The sequence below is a fragment of the Astatotilapia calliptera genome, chromosome 3 (genome assembly GCF_900246225.1).
Source record: "Astatotilapia calliptera chromosome 3, fAstCal1.2, whole genome shotgun sequence".
Classification (NCBI taxonomy): domain Eukaryota; kingdom Metazoa; phylum Chordata; class Actinopteri; order Cichliformes; family Cichlidae; genus Astatotilapia; species Astatotilapia calliptera.
In genome coordinates this window covers 558,992-580,835 of record NC_039304.1, presented here as the reverse complement: position 1 = coordinate 580,835, position 21,844 = coordinate 558,992, and the positions used below count along the sequence as shown (strand labels likewise).

The 21,844-nt window shown below is 39.9% G+C and overlaps 1 protein-coding gene across 2 annotated transcripts in view; it reads left to right on the top strand.

The window, feature by feature from the left end:
* adam19a (ADAM metallopeptidase domain 19a) overlaps positions 1-21,844 on the top strand; it is a 95,735-nt gene that overhangs the window by 62,134 nt on the left and 11,757 nt on the right. For both annotated transcript variants that reach the window (XM_026158289.1, XM_026158285.1), the window contains exons 7-18: positions 124-189; positions 843-914; positions 1,215-1,381; positions 3,949-4,033; positions 5,402-5,544; positions 7,546-7,723; positions 9,452-9,541; positions 11,443-11,638; positions 12,078-12,186; positions 16,042-16,246; positions 17,469-17,546; positions 19,200-19,308. In XM_026158289.1, coding sequence (XP_026014074.1) covers positions 124-189; positions 843-914; positions 1,215-1,381; positions 3,949-4,033; positions 5,402-5,544; positions 7,546-7,723; positions 9,452-9,541; positions 11,443-11,638; positions 12,078-12,186; positions 16,042-16,246; positions 17,469-17,546; positions 19,200-19,308 — 1,498 coding nt within the window. The remainder of the gene's footprint in view (positions 1-123; positions 190-842; positions 915-1,214; positions 1,382-3,948; positions 4,034-5,401; positions 5,545-7,545; positions 7,724-9,451; positions 9,542-11,442; positions 11,639-12,077; positions 12,187-16,041; positions 16,247-17,468; positions 17,547-19,199; positions 19,309-21,844) is intronic.

The window sequence follows — 21,844 nt, the reverse complement described above, 5'->3', positions numbered from 1 at the left end:
TGTGTCTCTTAACATTTTAGGTATTCCCTATCTCCTATCTTTGTTTGAGAGTGTTTTAGCCCATCAGTTTATGTTACTGTATTTATAAACATGTTGCTCCTTCCTTCTTCTCTTTAATGGCAGGTTAAAAGGAATACCTTGGGTACGACTAAGTACATCGAACTGTACATTGTGGCGGATAATACATTGGTAAGATGACTCATCACCTGCCTTATTCATGCCCAAGCCGATTATTCCTGTGCAACTACAGGAATAATCTACTACTACATTTGTCTGCTAAGATCAAACTCACACAGCAGGATGGACACTCAGTTACATACTAAACAATTATGTAATTCAAGATAATATGACTCTTTTATATGGACAATTCTAAGCTTATCTAGTAGTTGTACTGAGGCAAAAGTAAGTGGAGTTAGTATTTGTCTGCTTAATGTGGGGATAGATTTAGGTTGAATTGCCAGGTGGACGGACTTTCAAATGGTTGTTCTGCAGTAATTAAATACTATGTCTCAATTGAAGTACACTTTGGGCTCCTGCCACATTTAAGGCGACTGGAACACAATTCATTAAAAAATACTGACAGTATTCTCGCCAGTATTCTTCTTAATGTTTATTAAAGGGAAAAACACATTTTAGTTGTAAACCACCATCAGCATTACTAAGATCCAGCAGTGTATACAATGTTCAGAGATTCTAAGTTGGGCAAAGTGTTATAAAATATATTTACCAATAAGAAGACTGAAGTCCTCTCCCACTCTAATTGGTATCAGTCGGGATTAATTGTTTCTAAAATGTTTTACATTTTCCCCTCATGGCTAACATTCATTTATGTAATCGTGCAGTTTCAACGGCAGAATCAAGATTATGAAAAGACTAAGGCGAGGATAATGGAAATTGCTAATTATGTGGATAAGGTAAGGATGAGGGCTTCTGCTGTTCACTCCTGTTCTCCAGAGAACAGACAGTTTGATTCAACAAGCTATTGTTGCTGGGTCCACATATATTTCCTTGTCATGTATTAGTTATCTACTTTGAGATAACTTTTATGTTCTAAATCCGTAGTGATTGAAAACACACAAATACAGTACTTAATATGACTTCACCTGTCAGTAGTTTTAATATTGTGACAGTCACTAGTAATAGTTGTTGTTGTTTTTTTTTATTTGCCATTTGGAAAAATGTAGAAAAATAATATCTGTTGTGTCTATGTTCAGTTCTACAGGGCTCTGAACATCCGTGTGCCTCTCATTGGTCTGGAGGTTTGGACTAAAAGAGATCAGTGCATCATCACCGAGGAGCCAAATGCAACCCTTTGGTCCTTCCTCCAATGGAGACAGAAGCTAAAATCACGCAAGAAGCATGACAATGCCCAGTTGCTTACGTAAGAAACATACCACAGCACTGAGCCAACACCAGACATGTAGAAAACAAAATCATGTTGTTTACATCGGGTCTTTCACCTCTGTCTGAAGCATTTTTGTATTTCAAGCAGGAACTTTAAATCATTTTCATACCTGTTGGAATCAAAATAATATTTTTCTTGTCAGTTCACAGCTACCTTTTCAGTGATCAGTTGGAAACAGAGTGGATATGCCGACTGTGGTTTTTCATTAAAAAAATAGTTATACTATACAGTCAAGGGAAAAATAATGTGTCAAGTATACCCAGTGATTTAACAGTGTGTAAAACCAGTAGCAAGTAGTAACTTGCAGTAATCACTTTCTGAATGACTCTCACATCATTGTGAAGAAATGTTTTACAGTTACTCAGGAAGATTGTGACATTTTGTTAACATACCACTGAATGCCAAAAATTCAGCTTCTATCGAGGTGACTACATTTTCTCAAAAATAATTAATGAAATGATTAGCAGCACCTGGCTGTTACTTATCCTTTAAATTCCTGTGTACTCAGTTTTACACATATATGCCTCTGCATAAGGTCCTGTGAAAACATATTTTCATGACTTTAGTATACAAATTCAGTATGGCTTCATTGCTGTCTGCGGAATAAATGCTAAATTTATTTTATGAATCCATTCAAGTGGTTTACATAATAGACATTTGTTCACTTTTTCATATTCTTAGTGACTTTACATGGACTTGCATGACAGAAAATGTGACCTTTTTTTCATTGACAAGAAGTTTAAAAAAAATATTATTTGTTAAAGGTCTATGAAAGAATGTGTGACTTTCTTTTGTCAAATAAGTCAAGAATTGGGGTGGCTGTGAAACTGATTAGGCTCCAACGTTTATCTTTTGTTTATCTGAAACTAGGTCACAGTGTCAGCAGACTAAGTGGAGTATTTCCAGCAAGCCTTTACAGTGTTGTGATACAATACTGCAATGGCAGGAAGTAATATCTCTTATTTCAACCACCTACAAATTATATTTTTAGTATTCTTAGAATTTACTGCTCCTATCACAAGACGACAAAACAAAAAAACAAGAGGAGAAAAACAACATCCAGGACTCAGACTCTGTAGAGGCTCTCTCAGTGAGGCCTGTGATTAAAATCACTGTTATTCTTCATTTTTAATTCAACATATTTATTGTTTATGTATTTTATTTATATTCAACATGCCAGTATTGAGCAATTGAGCCAAGCCAACTTTATTTATAAAGCACTTTAAAAACAGGGAGTACTGACCAAAGTGCTGAACATAATTCAGTTCAATTCAATTTTATTTATACACAACAACAGCAGCCTCAAGGTTCAAGAGAAGTAAGCCAGGATAAAAGAAATGCTGTGGAAGAGAGCCAAAAGATTAATAAAATATAAGTACTATAAATAAAATACATAGTAAAAAAACCCAGTAAAATTATAGAACATCAATATCAAAATGAACATTCTAGACTGGGTTTAAAAGCCAAACCGAAAAGGTCGGTCTTTAGACCAGATTAGAAAACACAAGCAAAACTTTAATCATGATGGAGAGGTGATGGCATCTCTGACCATGTTCAGTCTAATAAATCAGGGAAGTTGAGCAGGTGCAGGTTCAGCAGCATGTCTGAATGTAATACATTTAATTATTACATTTTTGTTGTTAAGCATTTTCACAGCGACTCTAAAGTGGCCTGCCGTCTGTCACTGCCATTTGTGTTTGTGTTTGTGCTGTTTCTGGCACTTGTTACTCAAATTGTAAAATCAATAATATTGGATCACCATTCACGGGGGAAACGCAGTGGTAAGCTGGAAAGTGGACATCTTCGTCTGCTTATGGATTGGCTCATCGCCTCTTTCCTTCCCGGTCTACACCTGGTAGGTACCTGCTGCCGGACCCAAAGAGCTATTCCGGCTGTCACAGCCCCGTTGCTTCGCACCAGAGAAAGCACCAGGTGATCCAGGAGAGAAGGACAATTGCTGCCTAAGCATCATAACATTGGTGTAACCTTGGTGTAACACTCCCACTTTCCCATGTGGTTACTTGGGAAAATGAATTACCCATCCATGCATTATACTGTGAAAGCATCCGATGTAACAGGATTGATCTGTAATTGTTTCACTGAATATCAAGCTCAGGAGAATTGTATTAAATCAGTTGCGCTCAACCTCTGTGATGTTTAGACCTGGGCTGATAATTAGCACAGTGCCATGTGTCTCTGCACTCACCATTGTATGATGAGCCTCTGGCAGTTGGTTAATATATAAACTAATAAATGCTTATAAAACAAACAAAAGATTTTGCTTCCAATAGAGCAAAAAACTCAAAATAGTAGCAGGAGCAGCACAAATGTTAATTAGAAAAATGTAGACTCTGTGATTAGATGTGCTGATACATTAGGATCTGTTTTGTTTTCATTATTCAGTCAGAGCTTGATTCTGTTTTAGCATGCCAAGAGACCAACTGCATTCAGTGCATCCACTGTGGACCCCGAAGTGAACAGGAAGAAGGTTGAGGTTAAGTCATAATTCACTCTGTTTCTCGTGTTTTTTCTCTGTGTGAAAGGGGTGTGACATTCAAGGGGACAACTATCGGCATGGCACCACTGGAGGGGATGTGCAGCCTGGAAAACTCTGGAGGCATCAATGTGGTATGTGGAAATACATTTCTACTTTTCTTTCCTTCTTCCTCCTCTTTTTCTCTGTCTTCACGTCATGTAATTTTTTCCTGCTCGCTTCACTGTCTGTTTTTGGGCATGGAGAGTATCCACTGAAATATCACTGACCATCTTATTTGTATTATCAGATGGTCAATGATCCAGGTTAAAAGCCCACTAATTAACAGGCTTATATAAACAGGTAAATTACAAATCCAGAGGGTTTTTTTTCTAATTTTTAGCTTTTTCATTTTCTTATAATAATTCACAGCTGACATCATTCTGCTTTCTAGCAACAGCTGAATTCAAAAGAAAAACTTGCTGTACTGCTCAGATAGCGAGACAGCCGCTGCTCCTAGAGAAGCCTTTAGTATCTGACTCAAAATAAATGTTGTTGATGTACCCCACATATTATTGGGATCACTGCAGTCTGAAATAATGGAATAAAAATCCCAAAAAAGTTTATTCTGTTCACCTGGACGTAGCGTTTTAAGTGGGAGAAACATTTTGTCACTCATCGAAGTGATGATAAATGAGCCGCTCAGTCTCAGCTGACTGCAGGTTTCCCTAACCTTTTAAACCATACATACTCACTGAAACTAGTACAACTGGCAAAAAATGGGCTATGAGGTCAGTTTCTTCATTAATATGCAAATTGTCATGACCATTTCCGTACCTGGTTGACTGAGCATCCATTTAGACACTAGAAAAATAATTTTATTTTGTTTATCAAGCTATTGTTAATGGGACATGGACATGCCCACGAATTGAGGCATGTGTAAACCGTGTGTAAATCGTATGTGCGTGTTATGCCTGTTGATGTCTACATTATTTTCTGACATGAAATTTTGAGACAGGAGAAAGTACTGGAGATGGTTCTTTGGTATTAACGAACTGTAATATAGAAGTTTTAAAAAAAATCAAGAGCTCTGTGTGTTGCGAGTCTTCTAGGCTTAGCACCCCTCTGGCCATGCTGGAAACACACTCACTCATTTTGTTACTTTAATAAAGATATAATTTAATGTATGTTAAAAGTAACAAATTCATTCTTTAAACATGTCAGTTTGAAAAGTTAACAATCAAAAAAATAATATATCACTGAAAAAGGAACACAAAGTTAGACAATCAGTCAAACAAATACAAATTTATAACCAGGAGTTTTGAGATACAACATACAAATCCACAGTTCAACTTTTAACTTAGATGCACTAAAATCATTTTAATAGACTTAACAATAACCATAATAACCTGGCCCAACCATGAAGTCAGCTTACTTTGACACACCCATATTAAATTAGTTTGAACATATTGTTGATAGACTGCATCACATAAGTGACAGCTCCTTTTGTTATTCCTCTACAGGACCACTCAGAGCTGTCCATTGGTGCTGCAGCCACCATGGCCCACGAGATTGGCCACAACTTTGGGATGAGCCATGACCATGACAGCTGCTGTGTGGAGGCCACTGCCGATCAAGGAGGCTGTGTGATGGCCGCTGCCACCGGGTTAGCCACGAGCTCTGCACAGGACTAAAGAAACATCCTAGTCACCCTCAGATGTTGTTACTAACACCTTGATTTCAACTCAAGTCAATTTTATTTATATAGCACCACAACAGCAATTCCCTCAAGCTTCCTTATAAAGACCCTACAATAATATAGTAAACATGACAAGGACGTGGCAACAACGAAAGGAAAAAACCTTTTAACAGGAAGAAATGTTTTATAGAACGAAGCAGCCATAACACACTGACACATTACATTACTTGACACATGAAAAACAGTTCTAGCTGCTGAAATACTAGCATGGCTGTTTAACAAACTATTCCCTTGATAATTTTTTATTAGATTTTTATATTTTGCCTTTGAATTTGTTTTTCTTGTGTTGTCCTGTAAATAGGTACTACAAATCTGAATGAAGGAAAACAAGTATTTGTGTGAAAGACTTTGTTCCTTGATAAACATGATAAACAACTTAGTTCAATAAAAATTACAATATAACAAACTGACATAATACAATACAATATCAGACAGAAAGCGTAGAATCAAAATATCATGTAAGCTTTTCACGGTTTACAATAAGTAGCAGTGCCTATAGTGGAGCTAAACTGAAACCTAAGGATTGCTTTCCTCCAGCACTGTATATATATATATATATATATCCAGCAGATCCCGGGAATAACATCGGAGATCTCTGTCCAGAAGAGCGCAGTCCTGGGAACAGCTAAGATACTGCGCAGGACCCTCAAGCTCCCAGGCCTCTGGTAGAGGACCCGAGCTTGAAGGATAAACCGCCCGCAGGGGCGTGCTGGGTGTTTATATATATATATATATATATATATATATATATATATATATATATATATATATATATATATATATATATATATATATATATATATATATATATTATTTAAAAAAAATGATTTAACATGAAGGCAATATGAGCAGTGTTACAGGCATAGCCCTTTGTGACAGTGTATGGACAGTGTAGTCCGTGCTGCAAGGAGAATGTGTGGGACTGCCCCTCCCTTTGTGTGTGTGTGTGTGAGTGCGAGGCATGGAGGAAAAGGAGAGTTGAAAAGTACAAGTTGCTACTGGTGAGAAACAGAAGATGAAAGCATGTAAATATAATAATAACCACTGCAAGTGTAGAGTGCCTGACGAGCCCAGTTGTAAGTAAACTGTTAAGACTCGTCTATACACGGTTTGTGTTTTCCAATAACGTTCAGTCATAGGTTTTTTTGTCATATTTAAAATAAACAAAAACACTAAATTTTTGGAAATATTTGTGGACTTTCCCTCTGATGAGATGACAGTGCCAGCAGTGGCCCCCAGCTCCTCTGAGTTTGAGATCCCTGGTCTGTCAGCTTATACATGTGACTAGTTTACAAAGGAAGTGGCTTAAAAGTCTAGGCAATAGCTGAGAAGGCCACGGGATTAAGATAAGTGCAGAACTGTTCTAGAGTCAGTGCATCTTCTTTATATATCACCTTGATGATTATGATGACCATGGATTTAGCCTCTAGATGAGCATCTATGTTGAGAAGAGGGAGGTAGCTGAATAGTACTTGGAAGGTGTTTTGCCCATGCACGCTTTTTCCTTCTTTTTTTCTTACACCCATGTCCAAGATTACTGTGGTAGTCGTACATTCAATATTAATGGTTTCTGTGATGGGAGCAGGGATGGTAAAGAGCCATGTTTAAGCCTAACTGCAAAATATATTAAAATACTTCATCATTCACAGCTTCACCTTTGTTTTTTTATCTTTGAAAAAAAAAATAGTTCAAGTTATACAAAGCAGTAACACACAGCTCATTCAGAACCTGTGACCTCTGTCTCTCACATGCTCTCTCTCTCCCTCTGCTAATTGCTAATGACTTAAATAGTATATCAGCCAAAATACTTACAGATTGAATAATTGTAAAATGTACAAATGCATGCATAACATTGATATTTTTTTACTTTCTGTTCAATGTTAATAATATGATAATGTCCCTGTCCAGGCACCCATTCCCTCGAGTCTTCAGTTACTGCAGCAAACGCGATTTGGACCGCTATTTCCAGAAGGGAGGGGGCATGTGCTTATATAACATTCCCAACATGAACGATCTGGTGGGGGGCAAGAAGTGTGGCAACGGCTTTGTGGAGGACGGAGAAGAGTGTGATTGTGGAGAACCAGATGTGAGGACAAGTATTCAATTTGAACTTATATTAACTTTCCCTACCAGATAAAAGGATAAATAAAGCAGAGGTGGGAAACTCCAGGCCTCAAGGGCTGGTGTCCTGTAGGTTGCAGATATATCACCCTGGGTCAATACACCTGCATCGAATGATTTGTTCATTACCAGGCCTCTGGAGAACTTCATGACAAGTGGGGAGGTCATTTAGCCATTTGAATCAGCTGTGTTGGACCAAGGACGCATCTAAAACCTGCAGGACACAGGCCTGACCCCTGCAATAAAGTAATGCATTATGTTTAATTCTCGTAAGTTAAAAAACTTTTTTGATGCTCATTTACTTTTTGTAACAGCTTTAAACCTTGGTTATGATTTACTTGTCCTATTATTAAATTATTTTGCAGACAATTGTCAGCTGATTTTCACACAAAACTTAGCTGAAGAGAAAATATCCAACTTTTGACAAAACCATCTCATCATCATGTCCATTCTGTAGTTTTTTCAGCTTTTAAAAACAGATGAAATGCTATGCTATGTTGTTATAGATAATCGGATTTTTAATTGTCATACCACTGTGCAGAGTTCTCATCTTTGTCGAATGTAGGTTTAAATAGAAGAGAAAAGCCAGAGTATTCTTATTATGAAAGTAATGACTTCACATCACTGCATTTCAGATGCATTTATTTACTGTATTGTTTAAAAAAATTAAACAGCACTTTTTTGAGACTGTGATACGACGCCCACTGCGGTGGCTGTACCTCAGGAGGTAGAGCAGATCATCTACTAATCAGAAGGTTGGTGGGTTAGGTTATCCCTAACCCTAAAGTTGGCATGCCTTAGGCATGAGGTTAACCCCAAGTCTGTTTCCGATGCATCCATTGGAGTAAGGAGTAATGTTAGATAGAAAGCACTTCTGCATAGAAATAGTGCTTGTGCCCATTGTGATTCAGCATACAAGCCTTTGTTAGGGAGTATGGATGTACTGCGATCACTGTTGTTTTCTACTGGTGCCAAAAGCGGTGGTCCACTGACAGTCTTGAAAGAAAATAAGGAGACTTCACACACACTTCTATACTTATTCACCACTATGCTAGTACTAATGCAGCTAGTTCATGTTATTTACACCAAATATTGATCCCGTCATCTGAATGTCAAAGTGGAAATCAAGACTCGAGTCCTGATTTCGGTGAGTGGATTAAAAGTGCGTTTTTAAGCCTTCCTTATGTGCAGATAAGATAAGATAAGAAGAACTTTATTTATCCCGAGGGAAATTCTTTTGTCATACACATTGCAGTCACACATTGCTCAACAATTTTGGAGCCGCAACTGCGAAGGCCTGTCCCCTCGAGTATCCATTATGTCTTTAGAACAAGGAAAAGCATTTGGTCTGCTGACCTGAGAGAACGAGGCAGAACAAGGCAGCAGCTCAGACAGATACTCTGAACAGAGAAGTATGTGTGTGTGTGTGCGTGTGTGTGCGCGTGTGTGTGTGTGTGTGTGTGTGTGTGTGTAGTTGCTTTTGCTTATTGGTTAAATATAGTTCTTTTTACATAACTGAGCTTACTCTGTAAAAAAGGTGATTAAACATAACCTTCAAATCATTTATGAAATCCGTTTTATTCGAATCATTAAAGTTAAAGCAGAGGTTATTATTTTATTATTATTGTTTTTCGTTATATACGCTTCAGTGTTTAAACCTTGATATTGTATGTTATTGTATGATTGTCAACAGGAATGTGAAAACGACTGCTGCAATCCCAATAACTGTACCTTGAAGGAGGCGGTCCAGTGTGCCCATGGAATGTGCTGCGAGGGGTGCAAAGTAAGAGAAAGCCGAGAAAGACAAAGCTGATTCTGATGCGTCGGGTCTGTGTTTACATCTTTGTGTGGAATCCGTGTACCTGCTCTCATCTGCTGTTTGGTTGTTGTTGAAATGGTTTTGTGAGCTTTAATCTGAGAATCTGGCGTTTATCAGAATCAGAATCAGAATCAGAATGGGGTTTATTGCCAAATGTTGAGCAGGTTTACAACATTAGGAAATTGCTGCGGTGCTTCAGTGCAAACATGCTGTCATAAATAGCACTTAAATAGACATGGAAAAAAATAAAAGTAGGGATAAGAATTAAAAGTGCTACGTGGAAAGATATGTGCATGAGATATACATGAGATATATACATGAGAATAAGAATTAAGAGTGCTATGTTGAAAGATATATACATGAGTGCAGGTGGTGATCAGTGCCAAACATAGAATGATGCAGTGACACAGCGTAGGGTCATGTGTTAGTGGCGGGTACAGTCATATGGTTATTGTTCATGTGTCCAACAGCAGAGGGGAAGAAACTGTTCTTATGGCGAGAGGTTCTGGTGCGAATGGACCGGAGCCTCCTGCCTGAGGGGAGCAGGTCAAACAGACTGTGTCCAGGGTGAGAAGGGTCAGCTGAGATCCGAGCTGCACGCCGCAATGTCCTGGAGGTGTACAGGTCCTGCAAAGATGGGAGTCTGCAGCCAATCACCTTCTCAGCAGAGCGCACAACACGCTGCAGTCTCTGTTTGTCCCTGATAGTGGCTCCAGCGTACCACACGGTGATGGAGGAGGTGAGGATGGACTCGATGATTGCAGTGTAGAACTGCATCATCGTCCGTGTTGGCAGGTTGAATTTCTTCAGCTGCCTCAGGAAGTACATCCTCTGCTGGGCTTTCTTTCTTGTTTATGGCAAAACACAGTTATATTTAAAAGTTGATTCTGGATTTAATGAATTGATATCGCTTTATTCAAGCTACTCACCTCCCACTTCCACCTGCACTTTCAACTGGACCACGGCCAATCAGAGAGGTCCCGCCCCTGACTATCTCTGATTGGTTTAGTCCACGATAGGGGCATGATGTGTGTCTGTTGTTGACCACAGGGAAGGTTGCAGATTTTTTTTTTTTTTTTTTTTGCTACCTGAACAGTTGGTCGCACAGGTGCAACCAAATATTTTTTTTTTAGTCGCACCACTGAAAAATTTGGTCGCACTCTAGAGCCCTGTATTTGTTGTCTTGTGAGTATAATGGTTAACACACTCGCCTTACAAGTGAAGGATTAGTGTTGCAAGATAATCTCGTGTACTCCAAGTGCAGGTCCCGAGGTTGGATAAATGGTAGGGCTGTGTCAGGGGATGTGGGTTAAAAATCAGGTCCAAATCAGATGTGCTGGTCCATCCATTGTGGCAACAATTTGTTTGTTCTCCTTTATACGTTTGCATTTTAAACCTAATGGTTTTACTTAAAAACTCTTTTAATACTGTTTTTAGTTTTTCTTCTCATTTAGACTAAAGAGTATTTCATATAAACATTGGTTCAAATAACTATTTGTAATGTGTAAGTGTGCTTTTAGATTTAAACCACCTCCAGGATTTTGTTTTTTACATCAACAATGAACACACAAAGATATTTTCTAGAAAAAAGCTTTCATAAACCTTCTGTATATTGCCTACCCCTATGGTGATGGGAGGTAGAGCTGTCATTTGCTTGGGAAAATCTGTTTGCTTTGGGAAAATTCTAGTTAAACGCATCAGAAATCAAATTTGAAGTATTTGTAGGCAGATATTTACACTTTAATCCTTATATGTAGAAGGCTTCAGTGTGCATCATTTTGCTAAGTATCACTAAACTAAAGATGCTTCTCCATGTCTTGTGCTCCTTTCCTCCTTCCTCACCCTCTGTTCCCTACGCATGTCAGTTGAAGCAGGCGGGTACCATGTGCCGGCGCCCAGCAGGAGCATGTGACCTTCCAGAATACTGCACTGGGGCTTCTCCTTACTGCCCTGCCAACGTTTACCTGCTGGATGGCTCCTCTTGTCAATACGGAATGGCCTACTGCTACAATGGCATGTGCCTCACCCATGAACAGCAGTGCTTGCAGCTCTGGGGCTACGGTAATGAAAATGGTTTTACATGCACTTCATCACCTCCCTCAATATGACATTAATTTACTGCACATGCCTATAAACCACTAAGTCTTTGTTGAAGGTCAGTATTTAATAAAACTACAAATGAAATGTCTATACTGTCAGCTTACCAAGGTTAGTTAGTTGACATTGTATTCCAACTTATGTTTCCTAAAAGTGATGTCTTCAATTTCTTGTAACTCTTCCGTCTAGTCATCCAAACATCTGTGTTCTCTTCTCAGGAAGTTTAGTACATAGTAAATAGCCTGGTACTTGGAAAGGTCTATCCTTACTTTCACAAAGCACTCAAAGCACCAAACATTCACATATCCTTACATTTCTAATGTTACTCAACTTTTGATGTAGTGACTTTTGCCTTTGGGGTATTTTGGGAAAATAGAGTTAATTGGGTATGATATGTTTCCAGGAGCTCAACCGGCCCATGATGTCTGCTTTGAAGATGTCAATGCAGCAGGAAATGATTTTGGAAATTGTGGGAAAGATGAATATGGCACCTATGTGAAGTGTAAGAAAAGGTAAGTGAAGCTTCACATATCAGGTATCACCGCATGTGTTAAATATTTAGCTATTTACCGTAGGGTTATCCACACTGATAACAGATACAACTAATATTGGAAATGCTTTTGTTGAACATATCTTTACAGTACTATACTTTGACACATCATGGAGCCACACAGCTTTCAAATGTAGTGTAACAGTTTATTTTTAGTGTGTCAAAGAGTCTGATGGCAGCAGAAGGAACAACCTGCTGTAACGTTTCCTCAGACAGCCTTTCGTCCTGGGAGCTCAGCCACATAGCTTCCTGGTCGGCAACTCGACGCCTTTGGACAGCTTTCCAGCTGTTCCTGCACACACACACACACACACACACACACACACACACACACACACACACACACACACACACACACACACACACACACACACACACCCTCTCTGGTCCTCAGCATCACTACAAAAAGAGAGAGCGTTCGTTAGTGAAATCCCCTCCACCTGGCCCTCAGCTTCCCTGTTCCCTGCTGCAGCACGCCTCCACTGCAGCAGAGCCAGGGACCACACCCCTGCCACCCACCCCCACCACCTGACTGAGGCTGGGGCTAGATCCTGCCGAACCTACTCCCCCACCGGGAGGAAATCGGCCACGACCATCTGCCTTCCCGACCTGTGGACCACCTTGAACTTAAATGGGTGCAAAGCCAGATATGAGGGTAGAAACAGAGTTATGATGAATATTAAGATAAATATTAAAATAAATAGATGAATATAGCAATATAGGTAAAAACATGTGGGCAAATATGTCATGGTGTACAAAAGTGATGGGGTGCATCAAAGTGTGATTAATACTGTTCCACATGTGTGGATCTGTGGATGAGTTAAAGAGTCTGATGGCAGCAGAAGGAACGAACTCCTGTGATGTTCCTGCGAGACTGCGAGGTTGAAGGAACCTGTTGCCGAAACTGCTCTTCAGATTGTCAGGTGTGTTATCAAGGGGGTGGGAGTCATTGTCCATGACTGCCAGCATTCTGTCACTGATCACCTCCTCCTCATGCCAACAACAGACGGATAAAACATATAGAGCAGGCTGCTGCATACATTGAAGGAGCTGAACCTTCGTAAAACCCTTTTTGTAGGCAGCTCCGTGTCCAATCCAATAATGGCTGTGTCATCAGAGGCTTTCTGGAGGAGACAAGTTTTTGTGATGTACTTGAAGTTGGCCGAGTAGATGGTGAAGAGGAAAGGGGACAGAACAGTTGATTGGGATGCTCCTATTTTGCTGTTAAGACTCTCTGACACACAGCTCTGCAGTCTCACAAACTGTCGTCTGCCTGTCAGGTAGTCGGTGATCCACTGGACCAGTGGAGCCTCCGCCTGCATGTTCTCCAACTTCTCTCAGCAGCCCTGCCTGGATCGTATTAAAGGCACTAGAGAAGTCGAAGAACATTATCCGAACTGTGGTGTTGGGTCTGTCGGGGGAGGAATACCCTCTCTGCAGCAGATGTATCACTGCATCATCCACCCCTAAGTGGGGCTGGTATGCAAAGTGCAGAGGGTCTTGCTCACAAGGAGTCTGAGGTGTTCCAGGATAAGCTCTCTGTAACTTTCATAACATGAGAGGTTAGTGTTACAGGCCTGTAGTCATTTATTGCCCTGGATGATTTTCTTAGGCACTGGGACCACTCGTGATGTTTTCCATAGCACTGGGACTCTCTGGAGGTGCATACTCAGGTTGTATAGGTGATGAATTATTCCACACAGCTGGCTAGCACAGGCCTTCAGCATATAGTAGTAGATAGAGCAGTTACTTTAGACTCTAAGACCAGATTGACCAACCTGTGCGCCTCCTGGATTGATTACAAGAAAGCCTATGACATAATGCCCCACACATGGATACTAGATTGCATTGAACTTTACAAGGTCAACAGGATCCTTGGACTCTTTAAGAAAGCTGCTGATCTCAAACCTGCACAGCATCTGCTTTAAACACTAAATGTAGTTAAAGATCTTCACTTGTATGTTGATCTGTAATTATTAGAGATGGACCGATCCGATATTACGTATGGGTATCGGTCCGATACTGACGTGAATTACTGGATCGGATATCGGAGGGAAATAAAAAATGTAATCCGATCCATTAAATATCAAAAAAGCACCTCACAAAACTTGCGACATGGCGTAACTCGGCTCATAACCGTAGCACGTGGCAGCAGTGTGCCTCACGTGATAGAGCAGCTGTGTGTTTTTGTAGCCTCGTTACCAATGCGGCATTTCATCTCCGAGGAAGTTATCCCAGAGAGAAGTAAAGCAAATGTGTAAGTTCATCTCTGAATGTTTGTAAAGCATTCCGGCGTTAAGCTTAATAACGATATACGGATCTAGCAAAGTTTAGCCAGGGGGGCCGATAGGGCATGAACAGGGAAAAGGGGGCACAAAGACATACTTTTCTTTCTTATTCTCATTTAAAATGTCTAGCTTTTAATAAATAATTATCTGAATCTTACACCCAAAGTTTTAATCTGATGTAAAATGTATAGAAGTCTATTACTGTATATAGTAACTATTAAGTCTAATATACCCTAGTAAGCTATAGTACTTTTTCCTTTGGGAAGATACCATCTGTGCAGTCTGCAAATCTGTTGAAGAAAGATGTTGAATCTATTTAATTATTCTTGAAAAATAATTGATTTCTGTGCATTTTTTCACACTGCATCAAATTAAAGTTGATTACGTCGATTAAGCATCATGAGGTGGAGCGTGAGGGGTGGTTCCCTATTTGGTTTTTTGTTTTTTTGCTGGGAGTTTGCAACCCTATTCGTTAGGTTGCTTACTCTTTAAAATACCAGAATAGGGAGGATGTTGCAGGTTTAAGTTTATTAGATTGATCAGTGTTGCTGAACTATGAAATATTTTGGGTGCAGTGTATTTTTTGCATACAGGTATAACAGAATAGCTTTAGTGGGTTTTTTTTGTTTGTTTGTTTTTACTTGAGTATGAACTTATACAAAAAGCAGCAAGATATTAAAAAACTGTTTTATTGATTAAAACACACTATATCGGATTCATATCGGTATCGGCAGATATCCAAATTTGTGATATCGGTATCGGACATAAAAAAATGGTATCGTGCCATCTCTAGTAATTATTTCACACTATGTTTTGCTAATAGTGTGTTATTTACCACAAGTGTTCAAAGTCATTCTGTGTAATCAGAGAGCATGCATAACTTATTCAATGCCATGTGCTAACAATAGGAGCAATAAGCTACATAGATGATGTTTCCTTTCCATGCTTGGATAACATGTTCTGCCATTTGTTAGATTAGAAAGTAAACAATATTGCACATGGTGGAGCTTATTCTTTGGGTTAACTCGTCTATGAACATTATACACTTTCAATACGTAGATATCCACATCATCATAAATTTACAGTGATGAGCAAGTAAAGTTAATCACAAGTACCACTATATCATTTTTTTTCAATCCCTCGAGGACATATTCATTCATTTATTCATAGGTTGTGTCTTAATCTTTATTCCAAGTTGTCACATTTAGTTTATAACCATGTCCTTTGGTGAAAGACTCTGAGCCTTTCCTCATTTGTTGCTAAAAGAAACTAGTTCTCACCACTACTTCCACTATATTTACTTTTTTATCCAGGGCTAGTTTTAATCCCATGTACAGAGCTATTCGTCCTACCATATGGCATCTCCCCTACCATTATATCTCAAGCAGTGGATAATTGATGTATTTTTGAACCCAACTGCGCTACTGTGGCTGTTCATCAACATTCAGAGGTTATTTGAAATGGTTTCTCAGAGTTTAAATGACTGGCCATTGAAAAATTAAGTCTTATGTGCTTGTATCTTTGTTTAGCGATGCCAAGTGTGGGAAGATTCAGTGCCACAGTGCTGCCACAAAGCCAAAAGGCACCAATGCTGTGTCAATTGACACTACCATCAAGACTGGAGGAACAGAGGTGAAATGTCGTGGCACATACGTCTACAGCACCCAGGATGGCCAGGGTGACCTGCCTGACCCGGGTCTTGTCATGACCGGCACCAAGTGCGGAGAGGGCAAGGTGGGTTCAGACCAAGCTGGAATTTTGTGGTCAGGCAAATATTGATTGAAAACATGAAAACTTGATACTTACTGCATGTTGAAGTTGCCCTGTGGCTGGGGCCCTATCCAGATCAGTCAAATGTGGCATGCATGGAGCAGACATCAACGGATCACTGGGTCATGGTCTGTGGTGTTGCTATTGAGGTGCCAAGCATGCACCCACTTGTCACCACCTAGAGTACCAGAAGCCCAAAACAATAGCAGGATAAGTTGTTTAGTATAACCTCAAAAGATTTGGCAAACCACATACTCACCTCTATTCCTTAATACATAGATGTATTTTCCTTAAGAATATGGCAACATTCAAGAAGAAATAAACAGGCTTTCCAACGGTAGAAGATTCATTGCCAAGAAGCATTGTTAGAACAAGGAAACAAGTGTAAATTGCCATATATTTATCAGTTTTAATATAACCTCCTGCCAAATATAAAGTTAAATGTTTAGAGCCAGTTAGTCTGGCCCCAAGTGGTCTACACGTTGACTAATATGGCTTTAATGTCACTTACATCTCTTTGATGTTGGCTTCTGAATTGAACTGAATTAAATATTTTGTAATTTCGAGATTACACTTTATACCCAGATATAATATAACGGTATTAGGTAATAAATAATTTATTAAATGTTTTAAATGAAATTAACGAGCATTTAAATCATTATTGAAATATTTAATTAATGAATTCCATTTTTTATTAATTAATAAAATTGTAATTAATTAGTAAGTAGCATATTTAATTCATCATTTTGTCATTCCTGGCTCCCTTATAGGCCTAAGTTAACAGACTCATTCAGATGTGGTCTGAATGTAACTGAAACTGTTCCCTTTGTCAAAATTTACTGATCTAATATAATGCACTGATCATTCGATCAATGCATATTATTGATCTAATAAAAAGGGCTACTGGGGGTTAAGGAGGCCTGTTTGTGTATCTTGTTTATTTGGCACTTTGTCGAATGGAATATAAAGTTGTAAGTAAATTCCCCACATACACCCTACAAAATAAGAGCTGAATTATGTGTGAGATACAAATGGATGAAAATGTACCCATCTGCAAATTGTCTTTCTGTATATATTGCTTTCTCTCTGTAGTATCCCCACAAGAGTTAGGCCAAGGAGCCCCTTTAAACTCTGCGTGTACCTGCTCTGTAATCGTTATGTAATCTTTGTCCTTCTGTTGCCAAAGGTGTGCAGAGACCGCAGATGCCAAAATGCCTCTTTTACTGAGTTAGAGACTTGCCTTGCACGCTGTCACAACAATGGGGTAAGCATACAGACACACACACCAATATAAATGTATCACACAGAGTCACACAACAAAACATGGTGTCAAAACAGATGCTTACTCTGGATGGCATTACCTTGGCCTCCAGTAACACTGTAAGAAGTCTTGGAGTCAATTTTGATTGTCCTTCAGTGTGCATATGAAACACTGTCTTCTTCCATGTGTGGAACATCTTAAAACTAAAAACATCCTGATGCTGAAAAACTAGTTCCTGCACTTCCAATAATTCATTATTATCATGCACTCCTAAAAGCTCCCTGAAAAGCCTTCAGTTTGATTAAAAAATGCTGCAGCGAGAGTACTGACAGGGTCTAGAGAGAGAGACTATATTTCACCCATACTGGCCCCCTGTTAAATTCAGTAAGATTAAAAATTCTTCTCCTGACATACAAGGTCTTGAATTGTCAAGCCCCATCTTATCCTTGAGACCTCAAGTACTATATCACCCCAATACAGTACTTCTCTCAGAGACCACTTGTTTACTTGTTGTTCCTAGGATATTTAAAAGTACAATAGAATGGGAGGCAGCACCTTCAGTCTTTACAGGACGGAGGCAACGGAGCACCAGGGAGGAGGTCTATGGCACAGTCATAGGGCCTGTGCAGAGGAAGAAATAATGTTTTATCTTTATTAAAAACCTCATGTAAGTCATGATGTGCTAGTGGCACAGAGGATAAATCAGGCTTAGGCTCGGGTTCTGTCTGGGGACTATTTAAAGCAGGGGGCAGAGCTGATTTTAAATAGTGAGCCAGGCAAAACAAACTCCAGCTCTTCACTCGCCCTTTTGACCAGTCAGTATGTCTTGCTAACCAAGGAGTCTTGGAAACAGAAAAGGTGACAAAGGTGACAGATTCCCTGTGATTGCCAGAGACTAGGTCCAAGTGGACAGGTTCTGTCTGGTGTGTTATGGTTGCATAATGAAGGTGTTTGATAGATTTTGTTAGCGAGCCTAGAGGTGAATTGAGTCCAGAGGGCAGGCAAATAGGTGACTGCAAGGTAGCTTAGTCCAGACTTGTCAAAAACAAAATCATTTGGAGGCCAAGTTGCCAGTGATTAGCAGACAATCTGGCAGAGAATGGAGGCTGGAGCTGGTATTTGTGTACCCGTGCTTGATTGTAGCTTGGTGTGTCTTGACCAGGGCAAAGTTTTTCCAATGCCCAGTTTTACACATATGTTATGAGAATAACCCTAGTTGGCACAGCCTAGTTTGTGTTTTGAACTGCTCAGCAGCTTTTTCGAAGTGGATCCTGTCTCACCTGACAGAGTCTATTATATCAGGATTGAATTAGTATTTGAAACAATATGAGTAACAAGAAAATGCAAGCATAGAGTCTCCTTTAATCTCTTTCTTCCCCGCTGTCAGTGAAAATATTAGAAATTAGCTGAAGTCAGGAATATTTAAAATATTCAATATGCAGTTTTTTCTCCAGTATGAAAATTTCATAGTGTTGAGATAAATGCGCATATAAATAAATACAAGCACACAATGCCTTAATGCATTGACTAATACACCTCCAGGTAGTCACAAATATCCAAGCATGCACACAATCACACACACAGACATGTATACAAAGGGAGAGAAAGGGGTCAGAGACCAACTTAAGACATTTCTTTTGTGTGTATAATATTCAGGTGTGTAACAGCAATGGGAACTGCCACTGTAATCAAGGCTGGGCACCACCCTTCTGTGAGAAGCCAGGACTTGGTGGCAGTGTGGACAGTGGGCCGGTTCAGTATGGCAGTGAGTATACAACATAAACCTATGCCTTAAAGAAAATGTTTTTTCACCTTCAATATATTTGAACATTTTTGGTGTGCTGGATGGTAAAAAGCATTATCGCCATGATCCTGCAACACTGGGTGTTTCATCTCTGTTTGCTGTTTCCTTTCTTGATGGCTTCCTCTTATGTGCAGGGGTTGAGGGTAGCCTCCTTGAATGTGAATGGGTGCAGGGATGCAAATAAGAAGTAATCAAGCAGAAGAGACTAGATATAGTCTTCAAGAAACACATACTGACAGTACAAATGAAGTAGACGGGTCTGTGGTGGGGTAGCAGTTTTTTAGCCATGGGACAAATTTTAGCACAGGTGTTGCTATTTTATTTTCTCCTTCTCTAAATGCAAATATTACTTTCAGCATGGAGTAAAGCGCAGAGCTGAAATAGACGTTTTTATTTTTACTTTGATTAATGTCTATGCACCAAACTTAGGGTCTGAGCGTAAGGTTTTGTTTTTAAACATTAAAAGAGAAATTAAGAGGTGCTGATCAAGGGGACTGTGTTGTATTGGGTGGGGACTGGAATTGTTGTCTTGATTTTACTTTGGATGGGACTGGGGAGGACCCGCATCTTCAGTCGTCTTCTGATGATTCTGGTGATTTTAATTCCCTTACTCAATAGTGGGAAGTAGGAAAGGCCCAGATTTGTGTGTTTTGCAGCAGCAATATGGTTTTAATTTGACAGCCAATATCAAGAGAACTCTGCAGGAGTTAAAGAAGAGATAAAACATAAAAAGAATGTCTCTGGTTCACAGTTAGATCAGCAGAATAATGACTGTTGTAATGTAATGACTGTTTAAATTCTAAAAGACAAGAGCTTGATCATTTTCAATATGAGAGAGCTAAAGGAGCTTTGGTTCGAGCATGCTTCACCAGACTCCAGGACATGGACGCCTCAACCTTTTCTTTAATTTGGGGAAGTCTGTAGCCCAGAGAAAACAAATGGTGTGTCTTCGTCTTTCGAATGAAAATGTGATCACAGATCCAGCTGAGATGAGAAGGCATGCGGTGGACTTTTACACAGACTTGTTCAGGGCAGATAGCAGCGATGTAGACTCTGCTTCAGAACTTCTGCAGGGGCTTCCTCAACTCGGTCCAGAGGATCGGGACATCTTAAGCATGGATATAACTTTGAATGAGCCGTCTGCTGCTGTATCTCAGATGGCTTCAGGCAAAGCTCCAGGAATAGATGGTTTCCCGTCAGACTTTTTTAAGCACTTCTGGAGTCTTCTGGGTCTGGACCTTCTAGAAGTGTTTAAGGAATGTTTTAAAGAAGGGAAACTTCCAGCTTCCTGTAGGCATGAAGTTATTTCTCTCATACCAAAAAAGGGAGATTGAACCCTTCTTAAAAACTGGAGACGAGTGGCCCTGGTACAGATTATAAGATACTTTCCAAGGTCCTATCAGATAGACTGGTCATTTAACTGTTGACTGGTGTGGATCAATCTTATTGTATTCCAGATAGGTCTATGATAGATAATTTATTTTTAATGAGAGATGTATTTGACATATGTAAACTACACTATACTAGAGTTGGCTTTTGACCGTGTAGACCATGCTTTTCTTTTTTCCACCCAGAAGACCTTTGTTGTTGGGCAGGGGTTCCAGACATGGGTGAAGCTGTGGTATAGCGACACTTGCTGTGTTGTGAAGGTGGGAGGAGGGTTGAGTTGCCCTGTGCCAGTTAGGAGAGAGATTAGGCAGGGTTGCGCTATCTCAGCCAGCTCTATAGCATTGCTATTTAGCCTTTTCTGTGCAGGTTGAGGAACAAGCTGAGGGGTTTCTCTTTGCCAGATCTGCCTCAGAGCCCTCCTGTTATTGTGTCAGCATACGCTGATGATGTTAATGTTTTATATGAAAAAGCTTCTTCAGCCAGGGTTAATTGGGAGAAGAGTGAGGTGTGTTTAGTGGGGCAGTGGAGTTTGGCATGTATTACTAGACTCCCTGGGAATCTTTGATGGGGTTAAAGGGCTATTAAAACTCTTGGGATTTACTTGGGGAGTGATGACTTTCGCACAGACTCCTGACCCCAGACCTGGGATGTGGCTTTTTGAAGAGCCGCTGTTTTTTAATGACTTTTTTCCAAGTACTGTGTTTTCTACTGCCACTATAAGGAGCAAGTTTGTGGAGACTGGTATTATCAAACTGGGCCATCTCACAAGGATGTCAATGGGAACTCTTGGGTGTGTCACAGGCCTCCAGAGTGCTGGGAAGGATTGTGGAGGAAACTTGGCAATCCCTGTCGGCATCACTGGGAGAGTTTACTGGAAACTGTGTCCTAGCTGATCAATGGGCTGATGACAGCGGATATGTTTTTCTCTCCTTGATGGTCTTTAAGGAGCAGCCTGAGGGGAGCCTACTTCTCTCCCTGAGAACATCAGTGCTAGATAGTTTCAGCTCTTGTGGAAAGAAGCAGCTATATTACAGCTGTGTTACCTGCAGGTGGAGGGTCCATATAAGCCTCCTGTTGAAAAACGGATGGCTGACCTCCAGTGGAGGAT